Source organism: Lissotriton helveticus, chromosome 4_1 (genome assembly GCF_964261635.1).
Source record: "Lissotriton helveticus chromosome 4_1, aLisHel1.1, whole genome shotgun sequence".
Lineage (NCBI taxonomy): Eukaryota > Metazoa > Chordata > Amphibia > Caudata > Salamandridae > Lissotriton > Lissotriton helveticus.
In genome coordinates this window covers 1,280,213,597-1,280,238,130 of record NC_136063.1, presented here as the reverse complement: position 1 = coordinate 1,280,238,130, position 24,534 = coordinate 1,280,213,597, and the positions used below count along the sequence as shown (strand labels likewise).

Here is a 24,534-nt window from a genome sequence, read left to right as displayed (position 1 = left end):
TCATTGGCATAAAAAGGTACTGGGCTGCTGCCAATTTGGGGCCGATCTATTCCTGCCTTAACTAGGAAATTGGCCCAGCCGTTAACGTAAATAAGAAATAAAAAAGGATCCATGATGTAGCTTTGGCAAACCCCTAAACTAAAGTTGATTTTCAACAAAAGTTTGCCGTTGATCTCGTAGCATACTTTAGCCGTGCTAGTGTAGCCATCTGACTAAATCAAACCGGGCTTTTTCAAACCCCAGCCTGCTCCATTATGTCCCACAATTTAGGTCAGTGAACTGTGTCGAAGACACAAGAGAGGTCCATAAAGGTCAGGTGAATGGCCTCTTTTCTGACCCAGACATTTCGCAATGATCAAATATAAATTGATACTTTGTTCCACCATACTCAACCATGGGCGAAATCCATACTGGATGTTGGAATCAATATTATTCTCCTCTGCACAGTCCTCCATCCTTTGCAATATTCCCCAGTAGAGAGACTGGGTGGAAGCAGCTTGGAAGGTTCCTATTCCCCTTTGTAAAGATTGGGACGATTGCTTCCTTCCATTACAGAGGATCGGTTAATGTAGCTTCAATGACATTGGATATCAAGAGTCTGTTATCTTTTCCTTAAATAGATCCATCAGCATTCCGTCCGGTCTGGGTGCTCTCCCCGGTGGTCACTCAAATGTGAAAGTACCTTTGACTTAGAGAGTCTCTTAAGAGGCAGGCAGCATCTACATCAAAATGAGCTTGTTTGGTAGCGTTATGATCTTAATTACTACAAAATGGGTCAAAGATGTTGGTAAAAATCTACCCATATGTGAGAGGCTAAAAGGGATTCCATCTGCAGTCTTTCATATGCACATAAATCAGCGCATCATCACTAGGGGCAAAACGTCGACGTACTTTGCTATATATCCGACTGCACAAAGTCCAATAGGAACAAAAGAAACCATTCAATTCCCAAGACTATTGTGATTACAGTGGATGTTATGTTATTTTATTTTGTAATGCGCACAGCTACCCAACAAGTGTTTCCCAGCGCAGGCCATAACAGAAGCTAGGAGATATCGGAATTAGCAATGTTGGTTAAAAAACCAGGTTTTGAAAACCATAATTTGAAAAATTTCATTTTATATGTATACATGTCATGTCACCTGTAATTGTCAGTCACAAATCACTATCTTCACCATTTGTGTATTCACTGTATGTGTTTTTTGTTCATTGGACAGCATACCTAAAGCTCTCTTAAATTAAGATCTATGAGAAAGTTGAATACTAAAGATTTACTTTCTCCTCATTTGGGTCAGTGTTCATTCATTTGTCTACTTCGCATGTATTCTTAATGGGATATATAAGTACATTGATGTATTAGATAATATGTTCAATTGAATTACATGGGAAGGTACAGCTGGGACACTAGATGAATAGTAGCCATTTCGGCAACATTGGTCGAGAACTCCTGACAACATATCACATCAAAGCAGGGAGACAAGGTCAGTCCAGTCTGAGTTACATAGTTTTTATTGATGACTTACTATATCCCAGGAAATATGTTTTATGACAATTTGAGGGGGAGGGCCAAAGTGAGAAATTGCTGCATCTGGAAGCTGTATTTTATAATTTGTGTTCAGTGTGGCCATGAATCCTCTTGGCATTCATTGCTTGAATCTTTAACACCCAGTCAGTTCACATGCTCCATTGGGGTCAAGCCTTCGTACTTGTACCTAAGGTAAAGTTCGATAAGTTTTTTTAAATCCCTCTGGATTGGTGTCAAATTGCGTGATTCCAAACCAGCACAATTGAAGCAAAAAAAACTAGAGGCAGTGCTTTGACGGCTCTTGGTTCAGGAAACAATATGCAAAGCTTCTGCAACAGTGCAGGACCATTAGGGGATTCTAGAAAATGTGTTTTTTAAATTTATTATCATGCAGTTGCCTTTTGAACTTTTGGGAGACTTGCCAGTCCACAGAACCTTTCTCACCAGTCGAATTTCAGTATGAACATTGTCTGTGTACCCAGTGTGCTTTTTTAGCCAATATGCTACTTTATTTTTTAGTGCCCCTTGGTCCTCGTTCTGTGAGTACTCTATCTTGGGGACATATTCTAAGATGATGACATATGGTATACAATCAGGTGGAATATGGGGAACTGTACTTGCTGATCTTCTAAAGAGTCCATTGGTTTCCTCTGGTGCAGAACGTATATGACCCTTCCGAATTGCTGTTGAAGTTCTGCCATTATTCGATTTGGCCAATGGCTAACTGATTAGCTGTCAGATAATGAATAACGAGCCATGAATTCTCTAGGATTGAATTAATTATTTATTAATTATCCACATTTGTAAAGCGCACAATCACCCGTTAGGGTCTCTAGGCGCTGGGGGCCTTCGGGAAGATTAAGCAAGCTATTGCCCAGAGTCACATGGTGCTGGGCTGACCTGCCGCCGGCGCTGGGGATCGAACCGTGATCCCCAGATTCCAGCGTCAGTCGCCCTGGCCGCGGCGCCACACCTCTCCCTTGAGAGGGGCAGACTTGGGCGTGCAACCTCATTGATGAATTGCTAGCACACCCTTTAGGGTTTGTAGGATGTCAATTTAACTTAACACACGATTCTTATTTACCATGAAATTCTGAAAAGCAGTTGTGATGATCTCTTGCCTGGGAAGGAGTACTAGACATGCAACTTCTTCTTGAACCCAGGATCTCAAGGGCTAATCTGCTGGTCTCCTGATCCGAGCCTTGGGGACATAACAGGCTCCCCAACACCATGAACCAGCCCCTTGACCCAGCTGCAGTGAGTTCCTGACCCCCTAAGAGTCCTGGACCCTTTGTATGGCTCATGGTGCTGATATCAAGCTTTCAGACTTTTTGCAATTGCAAACTAGCCCGTTCGCACCATGACTTCATCGCTCTCACCTCAAGTCAGTGCGAAGCTCCGTCATCCCGACTCTTTGCACTGCTCAGCAACCGTTTACAGGAACTGCCATACGAAAGTCTAGCGACGCCCACCTGCGATCCGGCCGGCTCTTCGTGCTTTCGATAAATTCTTTAAAAATTCATATCTCTGGTTCTACTGATGGGATTTTTGTCATGTTGGTCTGATTTTAATTAGTAAAGTGTTCTCTAATTTTAGTGTGGAATCATTTTATGTGATGTTGTCACTGTTTTCCTGTTGGAAGTATTGCACAAATAGTTTACACATTGCCTCTAAGCTAAGCCTGACTGCTCTGTGCCAAGCTACCAGAGCATTGAGCACAGGTTATTATTTTTATTATTGTTTTTATTTTAGTGTTTTTTAGAGCGCAAACTCGATCCGTGAGGGTATCAGAGTGCTTTACAAGGTGTACAGAAATAATGTTTACAGATGTGAACAAAAAGGCATAGACCTACAGAAGTATACGAAACGATAGGAAGGGGCAGGGGAGCTGGGTACATAGGGGAAAAAGGGACATGTATGTGTGGCTACAGATGCATTTAAACAGTATAGAACCCCACAGTTTCTTGGTGGGGTGAGTAGGTGATCTGAGGACCAGGCGATGGTCTTAGCATAGTCAGGCTCTCAGTGGTAGTTGAAGGTAGGGATTAGGAGAGGAATTTTCCCATGAGGAAAGTTTTAGCCTTCTTTTTGAAGCGTGCCAGAGAAGGTATTTTTCTGATGGCAGGTGGGAGAGAGTTCCAAATTCTTGTTGCGGCCCCGGAGAAAGCTCGATTGTAGGTTTTTTTATTTTGAAAATGGGCAGGTTGGAGCAAAAGGTCACTGGCGGAATGGGAGTTTATGCTTCCTCCAGATAACACTAGTTTCTGAGCAAGATAAGCAGGGGAGTTCGCGTATAGAGCTTTGTGTGTAATGCAAGCCAGTTTCAGCTGTATTCTGGCCTCTAAGGGGAGCCAGTTCAATGCTTTCAGATGTGGAGAGATGTGGTTTTATTTCCTAGTGCCGGTAAGTAGTCTGGCGGCCGCGTTGAGGCAGGCTATTAAAGGTGCGAGGGAGATCTTGGGTAAACCCGAGAGGATAGAACAGCCATATTCCAGCCTTGAGATGACTAGTGCTTGGACTGCCATTTTTAGGTCAGGGGTATCGATGAAGGGTTTCAGCTTCCATAGGTAGCTCAAGTGGAACCTGGCCGATTTAGCCATCGAGTTAATGTGGTCCCGCATGTTCAGGTTGCAGTCGAGGATTATTCCAGGAGATTTGGCCGAGTCCACGATAGTTGGTGGGCAGTTTAAGGCTGTAATAGCATTGATCCACATCTGAATCTCTGGGTTGGCTTTTGTAGGGGAGATTTGGAGAAATTCGGTTTTCTTTGCGTTGATTTTGAGTTGGTTAGAGGCGAGCCATTGGATGGTCAGTTTCAGGGCCTCATTCAGTGAGAGGATCTCCTCAAGTGATGAACTTTTGATGTATATTTGGGTGTCGTCCACGTACATGTGGTAGGAGATGTTAGCGGTGCGTAGTACTTCGGTACGCAGCTCTAAATGGAGGTTAAAGAGGGTGGGGGACTGGGTTGATCCTTGAGGGACTCCAACTGTGACCGGGGAGGGAGCTGATAGGTTGCCATTAATTAGTAATCTCTGTGACCGGTTGTGGAGGAAGGACCTGAACCATTCTAGAACAAAGCCATCCAAACCCATCCTGAGTTTGAGGTGTTCGAGAAGTTTTTCATGGTTGACCGAGTCGAAGGCCGAGGATAGGTCAAGGAGCATTAGGAGGCAGGTTTTGCCTTGGTCTAGTGCTTGGAGCATGTGGAGCATGGTTGTTTCAGTGCTGTTTCCCGGTGTGAATCCATATTGGAAGTCATCGAGTAGCTGGAAATTGTTGATGTGTTGACTTAGTTGCTGTTGAACACACTTCTCTAACACTTTGGCTAGCAGAGGAATATTGGAGATAGGTCTAAAGTTGTCAGGGGAGGTGGGATCCAGCGATGTTTTTTTTAAAATGGGGAGGACTTGGCCAGCTTTCAAAGAGTCGGGAATCGATCCCTGTTGGAGAGAGGCGTTGATTATTGCAGTCCAGCTGGGAACAATGGATTGAGTGGCAGAAGCGAGGTAGTTGGAAGGTAGGGGGTCATTAAAGTGATTATTTGGGTTTAAGGTGGAGAGGATTTTAGATATGGCGTCTTCGTCATAGTACTTGAAGTCAGTCCAGCGTGCTTGATTTTTGGGTGAGGCCAGTATGGGTGGCCCAGGCAGAGGAGGCAGGTCAGGAAAGGGTTGAAAATATGTAGCGGCACTGAGTTCATTTCCTTAGGCTGTGATTTTATCGGCTAAGAAAGAGAACTCCTCAGTTGATATTAAGGACTTAGGAGTTTCTTTTGTTGTTTTGGCTAGCTTATTTGATTGGAGTTTGACCATTTCAAAGAGCTTGCAGGGTCTATTTTTGGCATTCCCCAGTTCCGATCTGAAGTATTCTTCTTTGAGTTGAGGATGTTCTTGTTGTAGGTGTTTCTCGCCTGGTAGAGTAGTTTTAGATTCGCCACAGAGGGGTGCTGTCTCCAAATTATTTCCAATTGCTGGAGGGTTCTCCTCTCCATGTTGAGGGATCCAGTGAACCAGGGATTTCTGTCTTTGATTTGTGTTCTCTTTAGTTTTAGTGGTACAAGGTCATCCAGGATGTTTGATATAGTCGCTGAGTAGTGATCATTGAGGTCACTAACCGAAGATATATGCAGGGGGAGGTCAGATTTACATTGAGCCTCCAGTTTCCTGTGGTTAAGGTTTTTAGTGTCTCTGATCCAGCGTTTCGGGATCACCGGTTGCGGTGACTGCCTTGTGGGTCCCGGTGACTGTCTTGTGGGTCCCAGGTAAAAGGAAGGCAATGGTGTGGGGATCAGGCCAGTCACATGGGTCTATGGAGGTGAGCTTGATGGAAGATTCCTTAGAGATAATCCAGTCCAGGGTGGCCCCTTTAGAGTGAGTAGGCAGTGAGCAAGCTTGGGTCAGGGCTTGATCAGCTAAGAGGTCGTTGATGGAGTTGACATGTGGTTCCTTGGGGGTTCGTTCCAGTGCAAGTTGAAATCTCCTTGAAAAATCTTTATAGCGTTGGAGGAAATCTTAGATGTGGTGATTTCCATGAACTGATTGGTGAAAGAGCCGTTCAGGCCTGGGGGGTGATAAAAAATATGTATATTGCACCGTTGAATTGAGTTGCGGCAAGCTATTCTCAGGAGTCCGTGGAGTCCGCCGAGAGTTCCGTGACAAGGAGGTTAGATCGGTAGATGCAGGCGATGCCTCCTCCCTTCCTGCTGGATTGTCTGTCTAGTCTGGCAATGTTGTAGTTGGGAGGGACTAATAGGTCCAGGCAAGGAGATGAGTAGTCATTGAGCCACGATTCTGTTAGGATTGCTTGGTCTACGTTTTTGTTCAGGATGAGATCTGCAATATCGGCGGCGTGCTTAACTGCTGATCTGCAGTTGATTAAGAGACCAAATAGGGGGAGGTCGGGGGGAGTGTAAGGGATCTGTGTGGACAGGAGTACACGTGCAAGTTTGTTTTTAATCACACTTCCGTTATGGTGGGTAGTTGCTCTGTTGGGGTTGATGGTGACCGTGCTGATGGTGTGTTCAGGACTCGCAGCTAGTGGACACGGGGTGACTTGGACAGGATTGTGGTCGTGGAGGATGGCTAGGATTTTGTTTTCAGTGAAGTCTACTGGAGAAGGGGTGGCAGTGGTAGGATTGTATGAGAGGTAGAGTGCTCGGGATTCCTCCTCTGATATGTGGTAAGATTGCTTGCGTGGGCGGAGGTGTCTTAAGGTTAGCGGTAGTGGGTGCTTGGGAGGCTCTGTGCCTCACCTTGACGATGATTGTGGTTGCTGTTTGACCAGAGCTCACACACCAGTCAACCGACAACCCAATCGCTCACATCTTTTAAAGCCAGCCAACATCCAAAAGTACTTCTCTCCTACCACATGTTTACTCTGGATACAGTAGTCGGGAAATACTGTTGAGCAATCCTCAATAGGAACCCAGTGATAAGCAGGTCATGGTAACTAGCCATATTCTGCCCCTATTGTTTTGATCTGGATTTCCTTAATCATATACATTATTTTGGCTCCTCTTCTGGGGCCTTGCTCATGTAAATATAACATCATAACACAATGAGAGTTGGCCATGCAGCAGAGATGAGTAAAAGGCAAACCTAAGTTTCACCAGAAATCAACATGGACAGTGATATCTGCCCGTCACAATGTGGGGTATTGTGTTGTATTTTGTTTGCTGTAGCTGCATTTATATGCAGGGCCATTTCCCCGATTAATTACTAAAGCACATTTACAGACAGATAACATCTTACACCTTGGATATAATTTAATGTAAGAGTTCAAATCTTTTATTTGGACTATGTAGGAATGTCTGTGTCATGCATAGTGACAAGAGATGTGCTCTTGTGGTGGATTTGGTACTCTGCCTTAAAGTGTTTTTAAGTGAATGGATAATGAGATGTAGTTCTTAGGACTGCAAAGGCACAACTGTGTGGATAGAGTAAAATGTGCCATTGCATTGTGGCATGTATTGGAAATGTTTATGGTTGTGTGTATGGCATCTGCTTCTTTCATGTCATGGAAACATACAGCTACGCTTATGTAGGAGAGAGATAGCAACTCATGAGATTGTGGCCTCCATCCTTGGGTGATTTGTTCCAGTTTCTGGTGGGTATGATCCAGAGTTCTGTATCGTCCTTTACTTACAGTGAAAATCCGTTTTGTGTGGCATTTTGGATTCAATGCGGCCTTTGGAGCAATAAGGACAGGACTGTATGGATGTTGTTTCTTTATATAATCAAAATAATGAGGGTTAATAGCATAGAACTTATGACAGAGCCTCTATGATGGAAGATCCACCTGTGAATGATATAGAAGATGTTAGTGGTGCTTTAGTTTATTTGGGATAACCAGGGACAGGCTGAAGTCAATGACCACTTTCAGGTCTCTCACATCAGTCTATGGCGGTGCATCGATTTTCTGGGGCCAGATGGTAATAAGCTGAAATTTCTTTTATTCACCACATGCTAAGATTTCTGTTTTATGTGGGTTAATTTGAAGAGCATTCACTAGTCATGAGGTGGGAGGCAGTGGTCTGGCCCTGTGATGTTGGTCTCTTCAGCATGGCCGGGGTATGTGTACTTTTATTTGTTTCACTGGCCATTTAATGTCCACATGATGTGCTATGTTCAGCTGAGGCCCTCAACTTGAAGTATGCAATTAACTATTTCTGCCCCACAATATTAGATATTTGGTCTGCCATTCTCAGAGATGTTTACCTGTGTTTATTTCCCAAGGCATTACTGATGTGCAGCTCACTTTTGTGTGTTAGCCAAAAGTTTAACAGTCTCTGAAGTACACTACCATCCCATGAGAGTTTCAAAATAATTATCCAAGTTATCAGAGTATTATGTTCCCTCTTCTAAATTGTGTGTCCCAGTTCAGATGCTCCGTCCATCACCCCTCCCTTTTGTACCACTGTGTTCTGGAAGGTGTCCTCTCTCCTCCTTCTCTTCTCTCTGAAACTCCAAACTAGGAACTCGTTTATCAAATATTAATGTTACAAAGCATGTAGCTGACTTTGTCTTCCTCCAACTGGAATCCAGCATTCTCCAAAACGATGCCTCAGCCCATCTGCAGATTTCATACTTCATCTCTAAGACAGGCAAAGATCCTTCCCACGGTACATTCTGCATCCTATTTAATACAATTTCATCTCCTAACCTTCCTTTTAAAAGACATTTTATTTCTGATTACACACATAACATGAGCTGCAAAAGAACCTTCTTTTAATTAAGCAACAAACATTAAACTTGGTAATGCACTTTTAAAATACAGTGTTTTTCTGTTCTCACTAAAGCAAAGAATTAAATGAGGCTTTGTTCAACATTTCCAGCAACTACTGAGATAAAGCTCAGACTGAGGTCGCAGCTGTAAATGATGCCACTGTTCTCTTCACACTGAGAGAAGGAGAGAAAAAGATTCCTTTCCTTATCTTTAAGTTTGACAGAAGCTACCAGAGCAAGCTGAATCATGAGCTGGTTCTGTTTTCTACATTATAAAACGTTGTGTTAATTCTAATACAAATTGTATTCTACTAATGCACATTTAACAGTTTTCACAAGTTAGAGTCACATTTTCATAGTGAGAACAACATCTAACTGAACACATTTAAATCATCTATGAATTACTTGCACATGGGTTACAAAAATTGCTAAATGAAAGTGTCTGGCTAAAGTCTGAATTTCAGAGCTCATGTTTTCACTTTGCGGCACAGAAATGTACGTGCCACTTTTCAAATGCAATTTTTCATTTCTGAAGCAAAGGCAGGTAAAGAAAGCACAGGTTTAGGCTCTTTCAACTGTTTTAATTGATTGGCACATTTATCAAACGAAGATGGTATCCCTTAGTCATTTGCATGAAATGCTGCTACAAATTGCTTTTAAATTTACTCCCTGTACATTGGTTTGGACAACTCAAAAATAACGTCCCTGGGCTACATGCCCTCACTTCAAACTTATTTCTAAATGGAGATCATGTTATCAGAGACAGCTTCCCAATGAAGACAACCCAATCATTTTGCTTTATTTGTCGAACTTGCCTGCTGTATTCCAACCTCCTAACATCGAGTAATCATTGACAAAGCATGGTCTTGAACAATCACCAGGAGGTCCCCAGATATGGATCCTTCCACCCCTGAGAAGGGGGTTGGGTTATTATTGGAATCGCTGGTCAGTGGCAACAGCGCTATGAAATGTCATACATCAAAATCCCATGCTTTTATATAATTAAGCGAGGTAGGAATAATAAATTGCTATAGCCACCTGGTAAACCAGTTCCCCAGTTTGAGGATAGTGCATGAAGGCAGAATCTAATTTAGCTGCAGAGCAAAACTGGTTCTGGTCTCGACAAGTTCATAGGCCAATCATTCCCTCTCTCCCCAACTTCCTGCAGGTTGGGCTCAAAGATTTTAAATGGTTGATTTGGTTGTATTTTGGGTGTGGATAAATGCAGTACAGCCTTTTCTTAAATGTCCGTGCCTTTTTGACGACAACCGGCTTCTAATAGGTAGTGTCCCATTTTATTTATATTTTTTAAAAGCTTACAAGGGCATCAGAAATACTGATTTTGTGATGTGCACTCACTGAAATTGAATTATTTCTTCCCAAAATCGGCCTCTACTACTGTATTTTTAAATACTTGGTTTTATTATTGTAGTAGCAAGCACAGATATTCCTGTTTCATAGCTATGTAAGTAAATGGTGTTAAAATTATTACTGAATTGACAAGTAGTATCAGGCATGGAAAGATGAGACACAGCAATTCCTGGATACAAACTTCTGATGGAGATTTCCCCCCACTACTCCAAACGTTCACATTTCATACCTTTCCTTATACACTTGAAGCAGATTGGATAACAAGGTACATAAATATTGCATCGCATATATCGAGGACTTGCCTGTTGGTTATCCATGATATTTAACCCACAATCTGTGATGATGAAGAGGGTAAGGCGTTGTCTGCATATGCTCATTTTGGAAAGGAATGTGTAGTTAATAAAGCAGGAGTATTTGCTAGTGGGGGCTACTAATTCATGAAAGTGGTGTGGCATAATACTTGCCACTGGCTCACCTCACTGTTTTCAAAATTTGCCTTGGGTGTCTTGACACTCCCTGTTTCTCACTCACAAGCACACTTGCACACACTCAAACTTGCACAATCTCTGACCTTCACAACTACTGGTGTACAGGGGCTCTGATTTGAACTCCTGTGGTACAGGTGATCTGGTTTAATGGCCCAGGAGGTGCAGTGACATCAGGGCCTCTGGGCCCCGGTGCAACTGCCCCTGCTGCATTATTGATAAAGGTCCCACTGACTCACTCCCTCACAATCTCCTGCTCACTCATTCTAACTCGCACTACTTTACTTCCGCTCACCCTTTCACATAATTGTTCTCACTCCTTCATGCTCACTCTTTCACTCTCATTGACTCACTCAAACGTACTAAACTATTGCACACTCACTCAATCTCATTCCCTCTCAATCATAAGCACCCTTTCACTGACACATGCACAGAGACACGACACTGAATTACTTTTTTTACCTACCGTTCTTTCTTTTCTGGCTAGTGGCTACTCGGGCTCCTTGGCAGCAGCATATCAGGAGTGTGGTGCTGGACATTAAAACTAGCAAGACTATAATCATAAAAACAATACTCTGCCTGTGTCCAAAGCCACAATGTGCTAATATTCACTGATATCATACGACAGACATGAAGAAACTGGCCTTGTAAAATATGGTGCAAAAAGCCACTGAGTACCAAAAGTATCACATTTATTTAATGAATACAATATTACACTTTAAATAAAACATAGTGACAGTGACATTGCAATAATCCAGGCGCATCCAAAATCACTCACACACAGGCGTGCAAACAAGCAAACACATACTCACTCGTCCTCTCCAACATAAGGTTTCTACATTTACAGAATATCAAAGTATAAACATGAACAGGTCCCCCATTTTCAGATATAAAACAAATGATCCTTGTAAAGTCAACTCATATGGAATGCATATGATCAATAACAAAGTTAGTACATGAGGCAAGAAATCACTTGATACAGTTCATATTTTAAATTCCAATTTTTCCTAACTGTATTAATATTTGAAAGTGGGGGAAACAAGAAACAACAGCAAGTTGACAAGAGCCATGATTCCCAATGAGGATTCAGCCAGAGGAGTTGAGTCACAATTACGAGGAAGGTTGTTATATCTAACCATACAGTGTTATTGTGTTAAGAGCCTCCACGGGGTTAATTGACTCAGCCCTCTAAATTTCCATACATTAGGTTCTGAGATGCATTTTGTGTATTTGAAGTGGTTGACTGTTCCACTGGGAGAAAGCAAAGACTGCTTGCATGTACTTCCTAAAAAGCTCCTTACTTGGTATTTTATAAACCTACTTATACTTCATTTCTACCCAGAATCTTTAGTTAATTACTACAGATTCGATGAGATCCAAACCCACTCATGCACATGACTACAAAGACCCACCTCAAGCTCTCTCCCAGCTCCTTGACTGAACTGATTGAACTGGAAGCCCAGTCCTATCAGAAGCTGGGGCAGTGCTCGGGATCCTGCCCCTGCTGCTCTGAGTGACTGATCATTGGCCTCTGGGATGCACTGATGTGTGCCCTGACGCCCCATTTTTGCATATATACTGTGTAGCCTAAAGCATGCGCAGTATGTCTGCTAAATAAAAAGGTTTGTGCCTATGCTAGGGGATTGTAGTTAATCTGCCCCTCACATGTGCAATCAGGACCTCCATCCACAGTTTGCTGTGTTTCTAAGCAACACTCTGTAGCTGGATCGTCACTCAGACCCCTTCTCCTGTCACCAGGAATCTGGTGGAGAAGCTGAGCGGGCCAATCTGCACCCAGCAGAGTTCATGTATGTGCAGAATATGTGTTTGCATGAACATTACTGCACTGAAATATTTCAGGTGTGAGCAGAGGCATGAAGGCAAGCTTTCAAGCAACAGTAGCACTTGAAATGTGGGCAACTGCCATGGTTGGGCTGGCCGTACCGGGCATCGGGCATTTTTCATGGAGGTTTGAAGTGTGGCAGCTGGTTTGTTCTTGGGGATGATTTATTACTGAGCAGGAGGGCACTGTGTTTTGCAAATTGTTATGGGTTTAATTCACCCACTGACGCGTTCCTTTTATATCCAGCAGTTTTCATGCAACAATAAATGTCAATATAACTCTGGTGATTAATGCTCCTGGTGGAGAGGAATTGAAGTTTTGTCAAGTGGCAGTTATGACTCATCTACAGTAGCGCAGAAGGTTAACATGCCTGCTGCAAAGAACATGTACCATGCAGATCAGATAATTGTATTTTATATGTTTATAACTCCGTAGGTTACTGCTTTTGTCATAGAGATTCTTTTACTACCTCTAATTCATAAGTAACAATCATAATATAGCACAGTGAGCTATAAACTGCCATCAAAAAACGGCATGCAAACTTCATGGTACAGATTAGAAAGCGATCTTTTTTTCAAGTCTTTCATTATCCTAATGTTGCAAAAAAGGGTTTGTTTGGGTGGAATTAAATTATCATTCGTAAAGCCAACCTTAAACACTGTTACATTTTGAATCCTGAATTTGGGGTTCTCCAGGACAAGCATGCTTGAAAAATATCTACCAGTGTGGATGGCATTTGAATCCCACACCTTGTAGTCACCTTTGTCCCATGTCCCATTTTCAATACACTGATCTACACATGTATGATTGTTGTCTTTGTATATGTGTGATGTAAAATGCTCCGACACCCTGCACCGGTATGAGCGGCAGACAACTCTGCCCCCTATTTTTATCCCATTTTCTTAAATGGTTCCAGAGATCCCAAAGTTGGCAGATCTGCTGATCAACATATGCTGTTAGTTAGAATGAGTTAGTCTTTGCCCAATTCTATTTCGTTAAACTTGGGGATGTTTTACAGAGTTTGCAGTAAGGGAAACAGTTAACAATGTGGTAAGTGATAGTCTTCACAAGATTATCCTATGCTTACAAGGGAGTAAATTATAAAGGAGTGTGGGTGTGTGCAACTGAAAGAGTAGTGAAGGTAGTACGAGACCATTCATAAGGAAGTAACACAGATGTTAACAAGACACCATTCCAGACATGTAGGACCTTTATGGTAAACAAGTTCATAAAAGCATTAACGAACACAGCTCTTACCAAACTATAAAGTAAAGGAAGAATTTACAAATGCATGAAGGTCAGCATATTTTATGGAGTACATTATGAAAATGGAAAGAATCATTAAATCAATCAACAGCGCATAGAAATAGCCATATTCATAAAGAAAACAATGTACAAATTGTAGGAATGCACCAGTGTACTTCTACACTGGAGAGGAGTAAGTGGAATGTTTGAACATGTCATTTCAGAAACTTATTTTGGTAAACAGTGACTTTTAAAAATGTTGTTAAGCATGATCTCATGAGTATTTGTTAGCACGATGCATTCATGTTTTTGACTGAGCTTTAATTGAGCTTTATTAAAGGCAACTATTTTCTTTCTAGAAAAATGAGTGACACGTATGATATTATGCATATATTTGATTCACCGAGTTATGATAAGGTAAGTTGAATAGGATCACTTTAGTTCTTTTTGGGTGACAATTAAAATCAGTTTGTTGTTCAGATTGTCGGTGCTAAAAACTACATTCACAATAAATTGTGACAAACGCAAGGAGCTAAAGATAAATGTGGTGTTTGAGAAACGTATTATTGTTTGTCTCTTGTAAAACAGTCCCCACTCTTACTCTAGTACCTATTCTAAACCACTGAAATGTGTAGTAGTCTTTTGGACTCATGTACTCTCACTAAAGAGCAACTGCCTTGTGGTATCCAGCCGAGCTTCTCTTCCTATTTTGGAGTCTGTGAGAAAAGGGAAGACTTGTGGTATCCAACCAAGCTGCTCTTTCATGACATAATGCAACTTTGTGATGTGGGAGTGGTTCCAGAGCTTGAGGACTGTGGCAGTTAGACCTGAGCCAAGCTGCTTAAAACATGTACTGCGGCACAGTCCATCCATCTATGTGCTTGTACTATTATCTGCCTCGCAAAAAATGCCTCTTGACGAACTACAAGTTGAGAGCGTGCTTTCCTTTTCTGCGTCACAACAAGCTTTTGTTACCATATGTGCCTGGTTCTTATACACAGTTGCATTGAATTTATTAGTGATCTTTCTCCTTTAACTTTGAAAACCCATTTCCTTGAGATCTGTGTAGACTTTTATTTGTCAGTCAATTTGACCACTTTCGATCTGGCTGAGATTTTTTCCACCTCCAAAGACGAGGTAACCCAGGCCATGACTTTCCTCCCCCAAGTTTCACGGGTGGACTTTGAATTACATTTTTGGTAAATACTCAAATTGAGCCAATAGGGACTTTCTTTGATTTATTTGATCTCTCCTTAAAGCTGTGTTTTTTTGTTCTGTTTGGCCCTCAAACACCCGCCACCCACCTACAAGAACAGCTACTACTTGCAATGATTGCAAAGTTTGCCAGACAAGGTATAACGCACCTTTCTATCATAGCCATGAGTGATTGATAATTCTAAATAAAATGAAAAAAAAATTGCACCACATTTGAATCTTATAATTTGCCTATTACTTGAATGGACGATCCGGTGCATGCAACTGTGGAAATACAGACACTGGTTCCAGCAACCTACTTTAGTTCATTTGAAGCTAAAAAGCATGTAATAGTCAACCGTGTTGGTGTTATCTGGGAGTGGAGTTGTCTTGTTTTAAACACTGATTGTTTCATGATAGGTTTTTCTTAGTCTTGTAAATGGCAATCAAGAAAACACTCTCTCGGGTAGTCAAACCTCTTTCAAATTAAGCCTTAATTCCTGGCTACGGTTCATTATTTATGGGATGGCGTGGTGATCTGAAATGCTAGATTCAAAACAATGCTGAAGATGCACGTGATTTATAAGTTGCATAAATCCCTAAAGTGAGGTCCTTTGACAGTGATCACAGTGCCCTGAACAATTCTTAAGCCCCTGTCAGTGGCCCACTCTTCTTGTGCTCTTTAGGAGACCATAATGCTTCGCTCTTCAAATAGAATGACGTTTTTAGCAATCGCGATCTCACTTAACGTATTAATGTAAATGGTTGTGTCCTAGGTCTAGGCAGTGGCTTGACAGCCAAAGGCCCATGGAAGTGATTTACTCCCCTCTAATGCAAAATGTAATATGTAAGTAATTATTGACCTGTGTGGTTCTAGTTTGGCTTAGTGTGAATTGAAACTTCAAACATCCACCTTAAATTATCATGTCCTAGCTCACCAGTCTTTACTAGCCTAACTCTAATTGCTAAGATGATAAGAAATCCATGGTATCACCCTTACAGATAGATAACCCATCTCACCTCCATCATCATTATTGGTATGGTGTTCATGAGGTCCGTGCCATTTGTTATGGGGCATACAGCGTGCACAGCAGGATACGAAGGCTGTGCAGCATGCTGGGCAAACCTGGATCATCATGCACAGTGTAATTAATACAGTGATTATTACAATATTCACTTCCAATATCCATGATCCCCAGCATGCTAGCCATACCTCCAGTAAGAACCTCCTGACTGTTTCCCGAGTTAGGAGAGCTAGGTGAGGTGGAAGGGCCTTCTCTGTTTTGGCCCCTAGGTTGTGGAACACTCTTCCCCTGGAATTAAAAATACAACCCGCCATTGGTCCTTTTAGGAAGGCATTAAAAACATGGCTATTTTCAGAGGCATACCTGTAAGCTAGCTCCTGGTACACATATTTTGGATTTATTCTCGTTAGGCGCCTTGATGCCCATGGGTTAAGTCTGCACATTATAAGACTGCTTTCATTCATAATGGAATGGCCCTGCAGGTTCTTTCAGATATAATGCATGTGCTATCCAACACTTCAAAATCAGATCATCTTCGTGGTGGATACGATCACCTTTTGATAGTGGGAGAGGGTATATAGCATGTTGGTTGTCCTACTTTACCTAACTATAGCTTTATTTGTGGTAGGGCATTGCTCTTGCAGTCATTCCCATTTTAGTTCTTCGGTAGTCCCTGTAGTCTTACGGTGTTCTCTGTTCCCTGCATTGTTCATAGCAATCTTAGGGCTATAGAAGCACATTGAAAGTGGTCCTCCATTCAGCCACATTTTGTCTAGCGCTTCCATGTCACCCAAACCCTGTTATTAGATGATCTGCCATTTATTCACATCAGCCTTGAGGCGTTTTTCATGGTTCTATCCAATTGTGCCAACCTTTCCCGTTTTATTATGGTAGTTATTGCCAGCAAACACAGGGGGTGGGCAAGAGCCAGCTTGGCTGTCATGCTATAATTGAGTCTTCCAGTTTTGCATTCTTAACAATCTTTACGTATAAATAGAGATAGACCATATGTTTCCCTGTTTGTATTTATTTGTGAAACAGAAAATTGAGAAATTATTTCTTAATTTCAGTATGTCTCCATGCTGTCAATCCTGACTGGCAGTCCATTAACTGCATAGTTTTAAAACAGGCATTCACAATACTAATAGGTCTGGTTTTACTGAGCTAAAAAAGTATGTGCATACCTTTATTTTATCACATTAGCACGTTAAAATGAGCATGTTTGCTTGCCATTGCCTAATTCTGTTTTTTTTGTTTAATCACATAAGTTCTTTCTACCCATAAATAAAAATGACCCTGTGTTTGCAATTCTAGGTATTTACATGATATACCTATTCCCACAAGTGCTGAAAGAGAAGGTTCTGTTCAACAGCGATAGTTAAAAATGAAAACCACAAATATGATGAATAGAATGCCTGCATTAAGCTCAGCCACTGGCAATTACTTGAGAGCGCATCCCAGACAATTGTTTTCTTTTTTTCTGTGTGTTTTTTTTTTTGCCTACCAAGCCACCTAGGATTACGCTGTCATATGGAAATCAGCCTTGACCCTTCTCTAATAGGAACAGTCCAGCCGGAACTGCCAAGCTTGCCGTTCCTGAACCAGGACACAAGCAACCCAAGACCGATTTCAGTCTATTGCAGCTTGGTTTCAGGGGTGTTACCATTCTGGTGTTGCTCGTGGTCCCTTCTTCAGATTGCTTCTCCTGGCAGTTAAAGATGAACTGTTCACATGAGGAGTGGGGTAGGTACTGATTTCCATAATTCGGGCTTTTGTCTAGAATTGCACGATCGCCAAAAGGGCCCCAGGGATTTGGAAGCAGAGGAAGGACTAGGTAGGTTAGGGCAGGGAAACAGAAAGGTGCTTGAATAACTGTTACACCTTTTGAGTAAAGGGAAAATATGTAAAACCAGATGTACAGCAGTATGAAAATAGGTGGCAATGTTTGTCAGTTCTTTTAAGTCTTGCCTAGGCAGCGCTTGCGATGTCTCTTCGAGACTGTATTCGCATATCTTCCGCCCTTGTTTTTAATGGGCTCTTTTGACTGGCTTTTGGAAAGGCTTCTTTTTCTGTGGTTAATTTCTTTAGTAACGTCTCCTCAGTCCCTCATTTTCTTCTGTTGAAACCTCTCATGAGAACTGCCATTGGTACATGTGACCATACTCTGTACGTTTTATTATCTGAAAGAAACGGTTAGTTATAGATTCCTTACCTTAGAATTACCCCTAGGCGTCAGACAGGACTCAAAGTTTTTCATCAGCAGTACCCTTGCATGTCTTAAGGTGGCATCGGTGGACTCTGCGGACATCGTCGGCTGCGTGGTCGTTGGCATGGCATTGCAGGAGCTACTTAAATGCCGGACTCGCGCGCTGAATTCAGTTCTTTCTTTTTCTGCGCCAGCAAGCGCAGATCCGGAGAGAGCGGTACCTCCAGTCATGTTTTGACTGACTTTTTCATGACTTTGGTCAACATTGTTTTTTGAGTTATCAACTCCTGGTGCACGAGGGATGCCTGGCTTCAAGTCGTGCGGTACTGTAACCAACTGATGTCGCTGACTGATCCGCACCGCATGTGCCTCTACTGCCTGGAGCGCAACCATGACCCCAAGTCATGCTCTGACTGCCGAACCATGGTCCGAAGTCTTTGTGGGAGCAGTCCCGAAAGCTACTTGAGGCCCGGCAGTCGGCTCCATGTCGCTCGCTCTCGAAGTCGCATCGGCGGTCAAGGGACTGATCGCGGAGCCATCATCCCTCCTCCTCCAAGTCTTTGCACTTGGGGTCAGGTAAGTCGAAGCATAAGAAGTCAAAGAAGCATCGTTGCTCTTCGACTTCCCCTCGTCCGTTGGCCAATGCGATGAAGGGTGTGGGTGGTGCCCCTCCCGATGCTCCACGTACGGAGCCTACAGGTTTGACTTCGGCCTGACCAGGAGCGACCCCTACCCAGCTTTATCATTTCTACAAAGCAATGCATTCCATCTTTGGGCAGCCCGGCTCTGCCTGCGTGCCTTTGGGCCCCGTAGACTCGGCTGGGGACCCTAGGCCTTCGACGCCAGCAGCTTCGGCCTCTGCACCGCAGGGCACCCTTGGATCCAAGCCTGGATCCGGATCGGCGCGAGTCGACCTCGTGACACCTACACCGGCGCCCATTCCCCTGGCACCACCTCTGGTGCCGGCTGGACCACCAGTCGGCGTCTACCTCAGATTCCGCACGATGTTGACGCAGAGATGGTTGTGGCACCAATGGGTACTTTTTGTGCATGTGTTCCACCCGTGCCGTTTTCAGCCAGATTTGGTAGACAGAGGAGTATGAGGAAGACTGGGAGGGGTCTGGATATCCTTTAACCTACCAGTTGGATTACGATGCGGCCTGGAGAGAGCAACTGGGGGATGCCAATGGTCTGGACACCTCTCTAGACCTTCGCATGTTGTCTCCTCCTACCGTGGCTATGGAGGAGGGAACGTCATACGCAGTGGTGTTGCGTAGGTTGGCCGAGGCTCTCCACGTCGAGCTACCTACAGTGGCAGTCAGGAATAACCTCCTGACAGAGGTGCTTCAGTTGGCAAGAAGCTCGTCTGAGCCCCTGCTGCCGTTCTATGAAGCCCTAAACAACATCCTTTTGGTCCTGGCCCAACACTGGGGCTCCTGTGGATAGGAAAATTGCCGGCCACCACCGTCCAACCCGGGCGACCCCACTTTCTTCTCCCAACACCCCACCCCTGTGAGCTTGGTGGTCCAAGCCTCAACATCCAAAGGCGCATTCCCTAACGCTCCACCTGATAGGGAATCCAACAAGCTGGACCAAGTTGGGAAGAAGGTTTTTTCCTCCAGCCTGGGACTGTGGTTGGTAAACACTGCATGCCTGTTGAGCCGTTATTCCCACTCTGTGTGGAACACGGTGGCACAAGTGCTGCCCCAGGGCCTGGAGGAGGCCCGGGCAATGCACTCCCGTGCAATTGCCAAGGGGAGAGAGACAGCGAAGTTTACCATCCGCTGTGGACTTGACACCGCCGACTCACTGGGTAGGACGATTTCTACGTTGGTAGCCCTTCGATGCTATCCCTGCCTGAGGTTGACTGGCTTTTCTGGGGATGTCCAGAGCACCCTAATAGAGATGCCCTATGATGGCCGTCGCCTGTTCGATGACAAAACAGACAGTGCTCTAGAGTGCTTCAAGGACTCTTGGGCTATGGCCAAGTCCTTGGGCCTCTCCACCACATGCCGAGCACTGTCTGCTTTTCGCCATTTTAGTGGCTATGGAAGGGGTTCCCCACCACGTTCCTTCCAGGCCCACAGGCCGGCGCAAGCTGTGCAGCCCTAGCGTGACTGGCTCTGCAGCAGCTTTCAAACCCTCCTAGTCCGACATTTCAGGCCCATCGCACACCAGTGGGTGGCAGGATTCGCCATCATCTCCCCCACTGGCATACCATCACGTCGGAGAGGTGGGTTTTGCAAATAGTCCGAAGGGGCTACTCCCTCCCCTTTGAGACTATTTCCCCCCCCCCCCCCAGCCATGCCACCTCAGTACCATTGAATGTCGGGGGATCATCTGGCCCTTCTCCAACAGGAAGTTGCGGCTCTCTTGGCCAAGTGAGCCATCAAATCAGTTCCTGCCCCAGAAGTAAGTTGTTGTTGCTATTCCCTTTACTTTCTGGTGCCCGAGAAGGACAAGGGCCTGCGTCCTATCTTGGATCTCCGGAATGTCAACCGCTTCCTCCGTACGGAGAAGTTCAAAATGTTGACTCTGGCTCAGGTCCTGTCTACCCTGGAGACTGAATGGTAGCGTTGGAGTTGCAGGACGCTTATTTTCACATCCCCGTCCTGCCGGCTCACCGGCGTTACCTGCGGGTCACAGTAGGCCACAAGCATTTTCAGTAAACTGTGCTACTCTCTGGCCTTACCTGTGCCCCTCAGCTATTCACAAAAGTGATGGCGGTGGTCGCAGTTCATCTGCACAGATCAGGGGTTCCAGTCTTCCCCTATCTTGACGACTGGTTGTTGAAGGTAGTCTTGCCCCAGGCAGTCGTCTTCCACCTCCAGACTAAATGTAAATGTAAATGTAGACGTACTTGTAAAGCGCACTGATACTCCTGAGTGTCCTGGCGCTGTACCCATACCGCTAGGGAACCCTTCCTGGTTTTTCCCCGTGAAATGTCCACTCCTGGGCATCCCCAGGGTGCAACCAGGCATCCCTAGCGCTGTAGGGGGCCGTTGTGGGGACTAAGCAAGCTATTGCCCAGAGTTGCAGCGTGGGACCCATGCTTAGAGTAGGCACCGAGGCGAGAAATCAGGTCCGAGGAATTATGAGCCCGAGGTCCGCCGAGACCAGCCAAGGCAGGAATTGAACCCTGGTCCCGGGCCAGACCTCTGCATCAGGGTCTGCCGCTCTAACCATTGAGCCACACTTCTCCTAAGGCCTACATCCTGCATTCACTGGGGTTCTCCATCAATGTGCCGAAGTCACACCGGTCTCCCTTTCAGAAGCTTTTTTGCATCAGAGTGGTTCTGGACACGATGCAGTTTAGGGTCTATCCTCCCGAATTGAGAGTCCGGAATATTCGGGCTATGATTCGGATCTTTCAGCCTCTATCCTGTGTTTCGGTCAGGATGACCCTCGGGCTACTGGGCCTGATGGCCTCCTGCATCCTGCTGGTGTATCATGCCAGATGGCATATGTGGGCTCTTCAGTGGGACCTGAAGTTCCAGTGGGCACAGCATAAGGGGAACCTGTCCGATTGTGTCCAGATCTCGGAGGGCACTGCATGCCAACTGCAGTGGTGGCTCTCAAACCAGGATTGGGTCGACAGCAGATCCCTCTCCCTTCCTCAACCAGAGTTCACAGTGGTGAATGATGCATCTCCGGCGGAGTCCAGGCTCCATGTCAACCTTCTGGAGCTTCGGGCCATTCATCTTGAACTCAAAGCATTGCTTCCCTTTGTCAGGGAAAGAGTAGTGCAGGTGTTCACGGACAACACCATCGCCATGTGGTACTGCAACAAACAGGGCTGGGTGGGGTCGTGAACCCTATGTCAAGAGGCTCTCCGTCTCTGGGCATGGCTGGAACATCAGGGCATATCCCTGGTGGTTCAACACCTGGCAGGTTCTCTGAATGCCAGGGCGGACAAACTCGGCCGCAGGTGCATGATGGTTCATGAATGGCGTCTCCACTCGGAAGTGGCGCAAGGGCTCTTCCAACAGTGGGGAGAACCTTAGTTAGATCTATTCTCCACCAAAGACAACGTTCAATATCAGCAATTCTGCACGTTGGAATTTCCAAGGCAATGCTTTTTGGCGCGAGTGGAGTTGCGGTCTTCTATACGCTTTCCTGCCTCTCACACTTCTGCTAAAGAAGATCAAGCACAACCAGGCTGAAGTCATTCTTGTGGCTTCGAATTGGGCACAAAGACTATGGTGACCCGACTTGCTCAACATGGCCTTTGAACCTCCGATCCAACTGCCTCTTTGGGCGGATCTTCTGTCGCGGCAGCAGGGGATGATCCTCCACCCAAACCTGTCCAGCCTCCACCTCCTTGTATGGCGATTGAGCGGTGGCAGTTGACGTCATTTGACCTGCCTCTCAAAGTCTGCCATGTTACGTTGGCAGCCAGGCGTCCCTCCACTAAGACGGTATATGCCTGCAGATGGAAAAAAATTGTGGCATATTGCACTGCAAAGGCAGTGGATCCCCTTCCTGCACCTCTTTCTGAGGTTCTTTTGTTCCCCCTTTGCAGCAGGGCTCTGCTCTGGGCACTCTTATGGGCTACCTCTCGGCCATTTCAGCCTTCCTAAGGCTTCCTGATCAGCCTTCTCTTTTCAAGTCCCCTGTTGTAAATCGATTCCTTGAGGGCTTTGATCATCTTTTTCCTCCTGTTCCCTTTATAATGCCTCAGTGGGACTTGAACTTAGTTCTTACCTATCTTATGTGTACTACCTTTGAGCCACCACATAACTGTCCTCTCAGGCTTCTCACCCTGAAAACTGCCTTTCTGGTGGCCTTCACCGCTGCACGCCGGGTAAGTGAGCTACAAGCTCTTTCTTCCAAGCCTCCGTTTCTGGCTGTCCATCCGGACAAGGTCTTCCTTAGAGCTAGACCTTCCTTTCTTCCCAAGGTGGTTACTTCTTTCCAAATTGGCCAAACCATCACTTTGCCCACCTTCTTTCTGCCTCCACATCCCTTGAAAGAGGAAGAGAGGCTCCACTGTCTGATCCAAAATGTGCGCTTTCCTTCTACTTGGATCACGCCAAACAATTCCGGGTGGATGACCAGCTCTGTCTTGGTTACGTGGGCACTAAGAAAGGTCAGGCTGTGCACAAACAGACCATCTCCAGGTGGTTTGTTCTCTGCATCAAAGCTTGCTATTCTTTGGCAAAGAATGAGATTACAGTGGATGGCTGCGAGCCCATTCCACCAGGGCGAAGACAGCTACTACTGCTTTTGGGATGAAGAGTCCCCCTAAATGACATCTGTCGGGCAGTTACGCGGGCATTGCTGCACACGTTCACCAACACTACTGCCTGGACAGTCAAGTCTGGAGAGATGGCTTCTTTGGCCATTCTGTTCTCCAAGATTTTCTGGTGTGAACTTGGTTTGCAAACCCACCTCCGGGATTGGTATTGCTGGGGTCTCTATAACTAACTTTCTTTCACATGAACAAGTTACTTGCCTTCGGTAACAATATAGCTGTAGGAAACATAGGTTAGTTATAGATTCCTTACCGCCCCACCCATCCTCCCCGTTCTGCTAACTGACTTCTAAGGTTAAGGACTTCCTTTCAGGGCCCTACTTTTGTGCACCGGTGGTCAGTGTCTTGCATTGCTCTGCGCTTCTGGCATGGAAAGTAGTGTACAGAACTGATGTCAGCGCGTGAGGGCGGCGTCTAAGTAGCTACCGCAATGTCATCCCAGCGATCACAACGACGAACGCGGAGTCGACCAATGCCACCTTCCGACGCTCAGGGGGACTGCTGTCGAAAAACTTTCTGGATCCAGTCTGACGCCTGAGGGTGATTCTAAGGTAAGAAATCAATAACTAACCTATTTTCCTTACAGATATATTGTTACCGAAGATAAGTAACTTGCTCTACAGTTTCAGAGCACTCTTTTGTTAATTACTTCTGTCGTAGCTAGCTTTGCAGGCACGACAGCACTTTCCTGACCGCACTTCCCTGACATGTTGTTCCTGTAATTTGAGTTGTTTTTTATTTTGTTTCAGTTCCTTAGCATGCGCTGCTCAGTAAGAGTGCCTGCATTGAAACATTCTTGCATTTTTTTTTAAGCGCTGCACACCATGCTTCATCCCTAAAATGGCAGCCATGCGCCTTTCTTTTGTTCTGCACGGCTCACCCAACTCAATTTTTAAAATGTTATCTGTTTTTTGGGGTTGTTTTCCAGCACGCCATGCCGCACTTTAAAAATGGCGGCCGGGCACCTTTCTTTTGTTCTGCGCAGCTCAACCAACTCAACATTTAACACATTCTATGTGACTTTCCGATTGTCACCAGCTCACCGTCACTTTACCTTGCGTGTTGTCCTCCTGGCTCCCTCCTACGCCTTTAAATCCTGACGTCAGTGTTCCTGGGTTGTAACGTGGAGTCCTATTTCATCACGGTGGCCATCTGTCAGA

At 44.8% G+C, this 24,534-nt stretch overlaps 1 protein-coding gene across 1 annotated transcript in view; it reads left to right on the top strand.

Moving 5' to 3' along the window:
* The window catches only part of SYCP2L (synaptonemal complex protein 2 like), a 1,302,345-nt gene that overhangs the window by 609,137 nt on the left and 668,674 nt on the right, over positions 1-24,534 (top strand). The window contains exon 25 of the mRNA XM_078685781.1: positions 14,055-14,112. Coding sequence (XP_078541907.1) covers positions 14,055-14,112 — 58 coding nt within the window. The remainder of the gene's footprint in view (positions 1-14,054; positions 14,113-24,534) is intronic.